General features: G+C 54.2%; 1 protein-coding gene across 2 annotated transcripts in view; it reads right to left on the bottom strand.

The window, feature by feature from the left end:
• The window catches only part of RIN3 (Ras and Rab interactor 3), a 117,029-nt gene that overhangs the window by 28,593 nt on the left and 76,158 nt on the right, over positions 1 to 12,278 (bottom strand). For both annotated transcript variants that reach the window (XM_081288687.1, XM_081288688.1), the window contains one exon: positions 6,836 to 6,927. In XM_081288687.1, the coding sequence (XP_081144813.1) occupies positions 6,836 to 6,927 (92 nt within the window). The remainder of the gene's footprint in view (positions 1 to 6,835; positions 6,928 to 12,278) is intronic.

Below are 12,278 nucleotides of genomic sequence, written 5' to 3'. Positions count from 1 at the left end.
GGGAGTCCCTGACCTCTGGGTGCCACACTGTCAAGCTTCCAGGAATGCTCAGGACTCTCCCCAGAAGGGCATGGGGACACATCTTGAAAACAATTTCAGTTGGCAGAGAAGCCACCCTGAGCTCGCTCAAGCAGATCCTCCTTCAGAGGAACCTGGGACCCAGGTCCTGCTCAACCTGCGGATTGTAGGAGCAGAGAGGGGGCTGGCCAGGCCGACCAGGATTCCCGTGAAAGCTGGAGCTGGCCCGGCCTGGCACTGGGCTTCTGCCACCTGGGTGAGATTCATTCATAAGAAAGCCACACATGGAGGTTCTGGTGTGCGACTGTAGAACAGGACGGTTGCATATAACGACAACGTGCTGTGTATTTCACAAAGCTAACAAGGAATTTGAGTTTTCACCATAAAGAAATGATAAATAAGAAAACTGGTGTGTTTGGTCTGACTTAAACCTTACAGTGTATCGCTGTGTAACCGGAGCATCACTCGGTGACCCATCGATATGTACAATTTTATGCTTTTATGTATCAGTTAAATAAACTTAATGTTAAAAAAGGAAAAAGAAAACCATGCATCACAACACCCAGGGAGTTGTTGGTGTGTCCAGCGGGTGGGAGGCTGGCTTTCCCTGGATTATCTCCACACCCTGATGGCAGGCCTTGTTCCCATTTTACGGATGAAGATAAGAAACTCCGGCCAAAGCTCTTGCTTGAGGTCACAGGGTTGGTGAGTGAGGGAGCTGGGATTGGAAGGGGCAGACCAGCTCTGAAGCTTCTGTTTAGCCACCATGTCACGCAGCCTTTCTTCATAGGAACTTGCGACACTTCCCCTCTCGGTTGCTCTCCGAGTGCTGGTGAGTGGAAGGTGGCTTGCACTCCAGAGCTGGGGATGTGGTAAGAACACAACGGCCTCTTGGCATTGACAGTAAGGATATATGGCTGGATGGTGGGTGGGGTCAGGGCAACAGTGTGTGCCCACTCTAAGACATGGGCACATTCAGGGATGTGGTCATTGACAATCCTGCTGGCCAGGGTCAAGGTGAGCAGCGTGCACTCCAGGACACAAAGTCAGCTGCCTCCGCCAGGCGTGGGTACCCCTTACTGGAGGGGAGTGGGGTTCACTGCTCAGCCCTACCCTGGGCAGAGACCCTGTGTAATGGCCACCAGCCAAGAAGGCCAGCAGTCACCACCATAACAAGATGACAGATGTCCATGTGTCCCTCCAGCATGCAAAGCTCTGTACATCACAGCCACAGGATACGTCTGTCCAAGGCAGGCTGCCCTGTGTCGGGGCCAGCTACTCTCCATGATTGCCAGTCCTTGCTCTGCTTTCCTGGGCAGCTTCCGGCCCCTCCAGGGTGGACTCACTCCCTGGGTGCTTTGTGTTGAGACTCAGATGCTCTATGAGGTGAGCACTTCTGCACAAGCTCAATACAAGTGTCTCTTTGGAACTTTCCAGAGCACCAAGCAGCAGGTGGCCAGCCTGACTCAAAGGTAACTGGGGCAGCAGCCCAAGTTCCCCCAAGATCCTTCCTTTGGTGAAGGTGGATGTTGGCTAGAAAATGCCCAGAACTGCTGGCCAGGACCAGGACCCTCCCATCATTGCTTCCTACATCCGTCAAGCCTGTGGTGGGTTGCTGTTCTGGCCCCTGTATCTCCTTTCTAAAATCGTCTGCTGAGTCTTCACCCCACTCCTTGTGCTGGGGTGTCATGGACAGGCCACGTGCTACCTGACTCTGTTCCTGTGCTGCTTGGGATTCTTTGACCACCCTTTCCACCTGATAAGCTCTTGCTCATCCTTTATGGTTCAGGTCACATGGCACCTATCTGGTGGAGGCTTCTGGATGCATTCACCTGGCTCCTGTGTCCCCCAGCTCTGAGTGTGCTCTGAAGTGACCACTGAGCTACAGTTCTTCTCTTGTCTGACGCCCCACCAGGCACAGACAGCACCTGCACCTGGCCCACCTGCACATCTTTAGTGTCCAAGGCAGGGCTCAGCATAGAGCAGAGCAGGGGTCCAGCCTCGGACTAGCTCAGCCAGTGTGGAGGCAGGGTCCAGGGGAGGGGATACAGGAAGGGTCAGCTCTGATGGTAAGGTGGGACAGCCTGAGGCAAAGGGGATGAGGAGATGAGACAGTGGGCGAGGGGGGCCAAAAGGAGGACATCCGAGCTGTACGTGGGTGGACCGCCCGAAGCATGGCCTGCCCAGGAGAGCAGGGCGGGCTGCCCTATGCAGAATAAGAACACGCTTCCCTCAGTTCATCTGGATTCCCGAGGAGCAGAGCAGACACTGGGTTTCAAGGGAAGGGCTTAGGGACCAGGATGCTGCTTTCCTGTCCCTGGTGGTTGCAAGTAGCAAGGCACAGACCTCCAAGCCATTGCAGCTCCAGGGGAGAGGGGAAGTTGGGAGCTGCACTGTGGGGTCTGGGCCCCGTGAGGGAAGCGCAGCCGCAGCACAGGGGTTTATGCTCAAAAAAAAAAAAAAAAAAAGAAAAAAAGGAGTAGTAACTTTCTCTGCAACCTGCAAAATGCCAAGGCCAGAGAAGAGGAACATAGTGTCATGCAATCCTAGTGGTTGGCAGCGCTGCGTGCACCAGTGCCCTGGGCACTGTGCCAAGCTGTGGAAGTTCCCAGAAAGGGCCCATCCCTTTGCTGCCTCTCTTCATCCCTCTAGCCAAGGCCGCCATTTTGTTGGCCTGAGCCTCCTGAGCCTCAGTGGGGGATGTCTCTTGTGAAGTGTCCGTTCCTACAGTCCTCAGAGGGCCAGGCTGAGGACCTGACAGCAAAATAAGGCTCCACCCTTGGGGATACCTGAGCCAGCAGCAGGACAGAAGGAGATGAATGAACACAGTAATGTGCCCCCAAATGCCATCAAAACAGCCCTGAAGCACAGGGAGTTCAGGGAACATATATTTTGGGGGCCTCCCAAAGGTGGGTTGTTGGCTAGTTGTTCAAGTTTCCAAAGAATATTTAATAACTAGGAAAATTCTCATTGTTATCATAAGGAAAAAGCAAGTTACAAGCAAACATGGGTGAGCTAGAGAACATAATGCTTTTCCTGAATGTACTTTTAAAATATTAAACATATATATTGCAAATATGTTTGAGAACCACTGCCTGAAACCCTTATTCCCTGAGTTCCTTCTGCACTTAGAATCGACTGTGTGCAGCTCAGAGCTGAATTACTCCCTAGGCGGGTTTTGTAGCCCCAGCTAACCTGAAACTCTAGAAGTCCAAGATTACACCTTATATAGCCTGCACTGTTGAACGCTGGCTTTTCCCAGTCCAAACTTGGACTTCCTGACGTCAGCTCAGGAACAAACATTCTGAGCCGTCACATGAAGCTGAACCTGCAAGCAAATAGCTGTTTCAGCAACATCATCCCTGTCTAAATAGCAGGGCTTATTTTACCCACCTAAGAAAATGAGTTGAACGTCAGAGAAAGAAAATAACTGATACTAAAGATAAGGAAGACATGTGCCTCAAAACACTTACGATCCCAAGATCGTCAGATGGGCTGAAAGTCTGACAGATCCTTATGCTGAACTAAACACCCCTTCACACTGGGTCTACGGCAAAACAAACCCGAAAATCACAAGTACGTTCAAGTTCAAACAGAACAAAATCAAAAGGCAAGTCACAAAACCGTACTTTCTGCAAAGGTTGACGGGTTATGTATGGTTTTCATTTTCATGTTTATCTGGGGTTGCCAGTTAAAAGCAAACACAGCAAGTTAGGCTTTTTTTTTTTTTTTTTTTTTGGTACCAGGGATTGAACTCAGAGGCCCTCAACCACTGAGCCACATCCCAAGCCCCTTTTTATATTTTATTTAGAGACAGGATTTCACTGAGTTGCTTAGCACCTTGCTTTTGCTGAGGCTGGCTTTGAACTCATGATCCTCCTGCCTCAGCCTCCGGAACTGCTGGGATTATAGTCGTGCGCCACTGTGCCCAGTGGCATGCTAGACATTTATGGGGAAGCGACAGGAGAAAACATCGGTGTGAGCAGGGTCTGACGCAGAAGGCAGGGCTGGCTACCGTCCATCTCCCAACGCCACATCCTGGCCCTACAGCCTAAAGGCCACCACGTTGATTTCCACTGGGCAAAGGCCAGGGAGGGCAGTACTGAGGGGCTGAGGGTGACCAGGCCTGGCCGAAGACCGATGGCAGGGGTCAGACACAGCTGAGTTCCCGCTCAGAAAGCCCAAGGGTGAATCCAGCCCCTGCCTCGCCCTAGTGTGGAAAGCTTTTGTGGATTTTTGTGTCTCCTTAAGAGCTTTCCTGAAGTGTCACTCACATAACTACCCACTTAAAAAAACACCCCAGTGGCTTTTAGTATATCCACAGGGCCGTGCATTGTCACCACAATCCATTTTAGAGCATCTTAACCATCCCCCAGGGAGCCTCCATACAGACGAGCACATGTCCCCATCCCCTGGCAGCCATTGACCTGCTCCTATCTCTGTGGATCTGCCGGTTCTGAACACTTCATGAGGACAGACCCGGGCCACCTGTGTCCGCTCCCTTCACCCAGCATGTGTCGCCAAAGTTCATCCATGCTGCGTCCGTCTTGCATCAGGGTTTCGCTTCTTTTTCCAGATGAATAAGCCCTTTAGACTCTCTGCGTTTCCATTTGCCTCATTAGTAAAATGGGTTTTATGTGGATAAATGAAATAATGAATGTGTGCACCTGTGTCCAGGAATCGTCCTCCAAAAGTCCTCTTGGTTTTCCCTGAAACACTGACTATACTGGGGAACTGTCCCCCTCTCCCCCTCCACATTATGTGGCTGGCCACTGGTCATATGAATTTTCCCTGGAGAACCTGCATGAACAGCAGTAGCCAGAGGGGCTGGGGTCAGGGCCTGGCCAGTCAGAGGAGAGAGGGAGCAGGACTTGAGCAGGCCAGGGGGCCACAGGCAAAGAGCAAAGGCAGCGACTGTTGCCCCAAGCCCAGAGACTCTCCACCTTCCCTTCTGGGAGATTGCATGGTACCCTTCTCTCTTTTTATCCATGCTACTTTGAGGGGGTTTGGTTCTCTGCTGCAAGAGTTCCTTGCCTAGAACAGCACGTGATATGCTTAGCACAACCCCAGGGTGCCTGGCCCTTGCAGATGGCATGCTCTGCTTATTTAACACCTGGGCCACCCCTGGGCCACATTTGAGGGCTGCTGAGGCTCAAGCCTGTGAAGGCCAGGGCCAGGGCCAGTCCTGACACAAAGGACCCCTTCAGTTCTAGGTCCCTTTCCACTCAGGGCACAGACTGGAATATTAGCCTTTCCTTGGCTCTGAATCTGGGCCAGCTTTCAGCACCTGGGACACTCTGTCCTTCAGCATTTGGGGACACTAGGTCTGAACAGTGCCCTCCAGATCCTAAGCTGCAACACATTGGGGTTTCACGTAACTCCCATTCTCCAGGAAGCAAGAGCCGGGGGTGCATCTGGGCTGCCCTGGGTCTTCACCGGGGCCTCCACTGGTGCCTCCTTTCTGCATTCCCACATGGTGTCTGGGGACAGGTTCTCTCAGGAGATGCTCATCTGTACCAGAGGAATGTGGTCCTCCAAAGAGGAGCAGCTTGTTTCAAATCCAGAGTGTTCTGAAGTCTTGGGGCAACCAGGCTCTTGCCGGCAGAGAGGAACCTGCAGGGGTCTCCAGACACGCAGGCCCAGGGACACTTGCCTTGACCCACAAGTGGGGTCAGGGGTGCAGCAAACCTACCCTTACGGAGGTCATGCCACTGCAATGTGGCCACCGACTGCTCCTTCCAACAGCCACAGAGGGGGTCACGAAGTGTGCAGTGAACTGTGGGAAGGAGCTCTCAGTGCAGGTCCCACCCAGCTCTGCTCTGACCTTTCTAGGCCAGCTGGGCAAGCCCCTCAGCTGGGCTAAAACTTGCCCTTCTACTTTTAAATTGTATTTTATGTCTTTAAAATACACAAGGATCACACAAAGCTAGTGCTTGGCAGTGGTTAGAAAGTATCAATAATGTTGTTCTAGACCTTGGGGTAGGTCATTTGGATTGTGCTAATTGCAAAATTGTCATCTGTCCTACACCCAAGCTCCCGGGAGGGCAAAAGCCCAACAACTGAGATATCTGTGGGGGCAGGGAAGGTATGGAGTTCAGGGTTGACTTCCAATGTCAACTGAAAGCTGGCCCCAGAGTTTATACACCGGGTGACTCTGCCCAGCAGCAGTTTCTGGGTGGTCACAGGCAGTGTGAGATGGAGGGAGGTGCCTGCGTTCAGCTGCCTGGGTTCAAGTTCTGTTCCACCAGGTGCCGTGACATTGGATGTGCTATTTGACCTCTTGAGCCTTAGTTTCCTCTGCCACAAAATGGGGATGATGACAACAGTCTGTACCAGGCTATTTGGAACTGGGATGAGTCACTGCAGCTAAAGAGGTGAGGACAGAGTTGATGCTGATTGGCTGTCAACTCCAGGTTAGACAGCCAATGAGAGGGCAGATCCAGGAGGAGGGGCCAGACCTGGGGTCAGACAAGACCCTCCCTGGGTCCCCAGGCCAGGCTGCTGTCTACCACTCAGCCGTCCACTGTCCACGTCTCTGGACAGCAGTATAAGAGATGCCAGCACATGCTGAGGTCAGAGGCCAGAGTCTGGTGGCCAACTATCTGGCCACCACCCAGACAGGCCTTGGCGTTGCCCAGCTGTCCCAGGGCCATGGCCTGACATGAGAGGTCCTCCTGGTCAGCTGTCCAGGATGGGGTGGTCTCATGAGCTGGAACTCCAGGTCCAGTTTGGTCTCACTGAGGGGCCCTGAGGGAAACCCTAGGGCCCTGTTTCCTCACCTGCCACCTGCTTTCCTGGTTCCATGGGGAGCACTTACCCAGGCCCAGGTTGGAGATGGTCTCAAGGTCCGTGAAGCTGCTGGCCTCAAGGATGGCCTGGGGCAGCCGCAGAGTGAAGGGCAGTAAATCTCTGTGAAGACACAACGGGCCACAGGTCACGTCTGGGGAGGGGTCTTTGTGTCCCTCCCCCTGATTTCTCAGCCAAAGATGCAGCCCACGTGGGAGGAGCCCTGCATCTCAGCTGCTGGGTTCTCCATTCAGACTGGAAACTTCCCTGAGCTGAGGCTGAGGCCAAGGGGCATTCCAGCAGATCCAGGTCCTGCCCGCCCAGGAACCTGGAGATGTGGGAGAGCCCAGGTGGGCGGGGCTGGCTCCTCCCTGCTTTCCCTGGTCTAGGTTTCCTCTAACGGTGCCACCCAGGGGAAAGGGCTGATCCCCACCACCACCCCATGCTGCCCTCAGACCCTCTGCTCCACATGGGGTCACGCTGCAGGAGCAGCCAGGAGCCCCGCTCAGCACGTGGCAGCTGGCTCTACCCAGGCCTGTGGTCTGAACGGGGGTGTCAGGGCTCCCTCCTGAGATCTGCGGAGGAGATTCAGACAGACGGAAACAGGAGGCCCAGGGAGGGAAAAGGATAGGTCAAGGTCGCATGGCGGACCCCACACTGCTGACTTCCAGCTCAAGGCTGTCCCTCTGGGTGGGTGGGGGGGCTGTGGCACTGCTGGGGCCAGGCTGGGTGGTCCCACCTCTATGCCCACTCCATGGCTCAGGGCTGTCAGCCCCCTTTCCAGCTCGTCCTGCTCTCCGGCTGCCCTAAGGCCACTTCCTGCCCCATGAGGATGGGAATCATACAGGAAGGAGAGGACGCAGGACAGGACCTGGAGACCCAGCAGCTGCCATGAGGATCAGCTTTCTGCTCCTGCTCCTGGCTCAAGCCCTGTCCTCCAACACTGAAATCCCCTCCACCCTTCTCCAAGGAGAGCCTCCCCTGGTGGCTCCTGGCAGGATGGGGCAACGGCCCAGGTCCCCATGCCCTGCAGGCTGTTTGTCATTGGTCTCATGCAGACAGGTACTGCACAGAGACTGGGGGATGGGCTGGCAGGTCCCCAGACACTCCTGAGCCTGAGGTGTGGATGCGGCTTCGGGGTGGGGGTGGGGGGCTGGAAGTGCTTGCACTGGGAGTCCATTCTGTGGATGGAAATGATGAGCGGAGCATGGCGGGAGGTCCCGGGCCTGCTCTCAAGGTCATGGTGTGTCCCATGGAACAGGCCTCCAGCTGATCCTTGCAGCTCCTTCATTGTCATTGTGGTGTGACCCTCTCAGAAGCCAGAGGCCGCCTAGGCCCCCTGTCGAGGGCCCCATTCTGGATCCCGCAGGGTTCCCGATGCTGGTGTCCTGTCTCTATCGCCTGAAGGGTATGTACCACGGTCCGCAGAGGTCACCCAGGGCATTTTTCACTTCTCTCTGTCCTCAGCCCCTGCTGCAGAGGCAGGGTTGCCTCAAACCCCACGTCCAGGGCCTCCCGGTCTGGTCCCTGTGCCATCTCTCCAGCTCGCCCCCCAACATCTGCAAGGGACTCCCGCTGCCTCCCAGGAGGTCATGCTCAATGTCCCACAGCGAGCGCCACTGGCCCGCTTCCCACTTCTGAGCTGGCAGGGAGTGGGGACAGCAGCCCGTCCCCTCCACCCACATGTGCTTAGATTCTTAGTCCCTCAAGGCCACACCAGGACCTCTTCCTCCCCCCACGGTGGCTGCTGAGGGTTTCATCCATCTCTGCTTCCCCTCCGCCACCAGCTCGGCACTCCACCCATCACAGCCTCCCATCCAGGAAGGGCACATGCAAGGCGTGGGTGTCTGCTGAGCTCCTCTGTGGGCAGGCGCTTTCCAGCCTCATGCCCCAGGATACCATTCTACTATGTCACAGCGACCGGACGGGAAGGTGGGAACCCCTGTGCTACAGTTGAGGATGCAGAGGTTCCGAGAGGTCAAGAGACTTGCCCAAGCCCACCCAGCCAATTCACAAGCCACTTACATTTTTTTTAAGAGAAAAGGAACTATCATTAATGGAGCTTTTCAGATGTTATCCCACTTCATCTTTACAACAATCCATGAGGTAGAACTATTGTCATTTTTTTTGTCAGTACTGGGGATGAAGCCCAGGGGTGCTCAGTCACTGACCTACTTCCCCAGCCCTTTTTATTCTTTTGAGATAGGATCTTGTTAAGTTGCTGAGGCTGGCTTCTAACTTGCAGTCCTCCTGCCTCAGCCCCCACGTTGCTGGGATTACAGGTGTGTGTGCCACGCCTAGCTCATCTCCAATTTTTAAACTGTTAGATTTCTGTTTTTCTTTGCAGCACTGGGGACAGAACCCAGAGCCCTGCTCATGCCGAGCATACGCTCTATCACTGAGCTACACCCTCAGACCTAGATTTCATTTAAATTAGGAAAGAAACATATTCCCTGTAATGGAGTTAAACAATACAAAAGTGCTTCAAATAAAATGAGCAGGTCCTCCCCTCGTCAGAGTCTCAATACCAACTCTTGGTGTACATGTGTGCCCTCCTTTGTCCTTCTCTGTGCATTTACACACACACAAAATGGCATTACGTTATACATTTTCTCTGCAGCTCTCTTGCACAATGGTAAAGCTGCAGCAAGAGAACATTTCACAAGTCCATACATGTATACTGACCTTTTTTTTTCCTGTGCTGTGGAGTATTCCAATATGGTCACCGCTATTTTCTTCTTTTGATGGACATTTAAGCTTTTTTTTTTTTTAATCTCTCTTTCGTTAATGCTAACACAGCACTTGCTCTGCACCCTGGTGCTCTTCTAAGCACTTTACATAGACAAGCTTTTCAAATGTTTCCAACAGCTCCACAAAGTAGCTCCTATATCCATCTCATAGCTAAGAAGACTGAGGCACAGAAAGGCTTAGTGCTTGCCCCCATCCCACAGCTGTTAGTGTCAGTACCTGAACTTGAACGCAGGCAGACTGGCTCCAGGGTCCAGGGTCTCAGCCCCCAGACTCCACTGGCTTTTAGCACAGAAGTGATTTCCAAATTTTCACCAGCATCACACAACCCTGGGAAGAGCAAGCCCCACACGTGACCCTTCTGCCCAGGTGAGTGCTTCTATGGGGTAGATCCCTGAGGGTAGGCCTGCTGGCCACACGTATGCATTTAAGAAATGACAGAGTTTGCCAAATGGACCCCATTCCTCAAGACTGTGCCAACTTACACTTCAACAAAAACTGTCCCAGGCTAACAGGGCAGCTGGCTCTCCCTCCCCAGTTCTGACCAAACCCACTCCTCTACCCTGCCCTCGGGGGGCCTTAGTGGTGTCTTCTGCTCAGCGGCATCACATTGCCAAGGTTGGAGGGTGTGAGGGGGAGGCAGGCTCAGAACTGGCTGAGATGCCCGGCTCGGTCACCCCAAATCCAAGTCCTCAGGCCTTGGACAGTGCCAGGACAGCCCTGCAGGGGCAGTGGGCAGCTGCTAAACCCTCATCGGCAAGCGAAAACCTCAAAGGCCTAGACACTTTGGAGGGACCCCACTGTGTCCTAGACACCTGTCCACACTCTGCAGACAGCCAGCGTTGGAATTCCCCAGGGAGCTATGGGAACTGTGGATTCCCATACCCGAGCCTGAGGGTGCCCAGCGTCAGGTCTGGGGACAAAGCCACGAGTGTGTGTGTGTGTGTGTGTGTGTGTGTGTGTGTGTGTGTGTGTGTGATGCTAGGGTTCGAACCCAGGACCTGGCACATGCTAGGTGAGAACATGACCACTGATCAGCCACTGAATCCATGTTTTTAAACAGCTCACAAGGGGGTCCTAAGGGGCACTGCCTTGGGTGGGGAAGATATGGGTGGGAATCAGGGACCTTAAAGCAAAGGTATCAAGAAATATCAACACTAAGCAAACTTCCAGGTGTGTGCGTGTGTTTCCTCCTAAACTATCAAGTTTATTAAAAAGCACTCATAAAAATAGAAATTAAAAATGGGATTTTCAGAATGAACGCTCTAACATTTCTCTCACACGGTGGAGGGTCGGCTGGGGACCCTCCAGGTGCCAACACCCGGCTGCGGAGACCCCTGTTGCAGCTGGTGCCTCTCACTTTCGACCAGGACTGTGTTAGGGGTGCCTCTGACATCACAGAGCAGCGTGCCTCCACCCATGCACACTCTCACAACTAAAAGTTTAGCAACACAGACCTGTTTCAACCCTGTGAGACATACTCTGTGTTCTAGCCCAGTTTCCTTTCTCCTTAAAAGAAAAACAGCTGAGCAGACCCACCAGGCTGGCTTCCTAACCCCTTAGAGGGGTTTACAGCACCATCCACCTGAGCGCCTGGCAGTACGTTTGATTCTGATGCTAAGTACCTGGGCTAAAGTCAGACTCTGCAGATTTCAGGGTTTGGTCCTGTTAAGACCCAGCCCCAATTTCTGATGCCATTCTCAAATCCTGGGCCACCAAGACTTCTGAGCAACTAGTCATCAACCAGAGGTTTCCAGGCGCAGTGACAGTAGTGTTCGCCAAAGGTGTCATCAGGACAGAACCTCCACATCTCCCGGTCTCCCCCACGCCTCCTCTCTGCTCTGCAGTGGCTGCCCCCACCCCTCTTGGGCAGTGCCTCCCTGTAGGGCCTGGATGGCTGCAGTGGCCCCTAACTGGTCTCCACATATCCCTTCCTCCCCGTGGAGCCTCTCCTGAGCTGATTTCCCCTGCCCGGAATCCTCTTCCTGCCATCCTTGGCTGGCCTCCCATGTCCCCTCCTCCACAGGAGGACCTCGCGTCTCCAGCTATGGAGGGAGGGGCTGCAGGGGGTAGCACATGCATCCTTTCAGCCGTGACCTTGGTACAGCAGGTTCTGTTCACAGAAGCAGTTGGGCGCAGGAGTCACACAGATTCAGTTCAAACCCAGCTCGGAACTCTCTGTGCCACCCAGGGCCAGCCACACCCCGCCTCAGTTCCCTCACCTACGACAGCAATGAGAACTTGCTTGATTGTTTCCTGGGTGCTTGGTGCCAGTTGCTCTGCTGCCCCTCTCAGAGATCCTAGGGGCAGGAGTCCCTGTGCTGTGGACACTGCTGTTGCAGGGCTTAGAAGACCTCTGTGGGCAGTGCCCGGCACAGAGCCAGATGCGATGCAGATGCCCAATCCCTGGGGGCTGGTTGTGGGGTCCTGCTAGCCTCCCCCACCCCCAGCCCTGGGTCTTTTCACTACCTCTGCACACCTGCTGCCCAGCCCCCATGGGGCTTCTCCTGAGAGCTGGCACATGGGACCCTCGGGGCTCATTTTGGCATCCTGGAGCCTCACGATTGCCTGGGAACAGCCGCAGCCGCAGCTCCAGGAGCCGGCAGGGTGGCCGGGGAGTAGGACACTCAGTCCTGTTGTCCTCAGGTGGGACTGTCCCGAGGTCTACTGTGAAGCTGCCCACGGGGTCAGGCTGAGGCTGGGGTTGCCTTGCTGTGAAATGGGGA

Source organism: Spermophilus citellus (genome assembly GCF_964194105.1).
Source record: "Spermophilus citellus genome assembly, chromosome: 4".
In the NCBI taxonomy this organism is placed as follows: Eukaryota; Metazoa; Chordata; class Mammalia; order Rodentia; family Sciuridae; genus Spermophilus; species Spermophilus citellus.
Note: the sequence above shows the minus strand (reverse complement) of the source record. Positions and strands in the feature narration are given on the sequence as shown.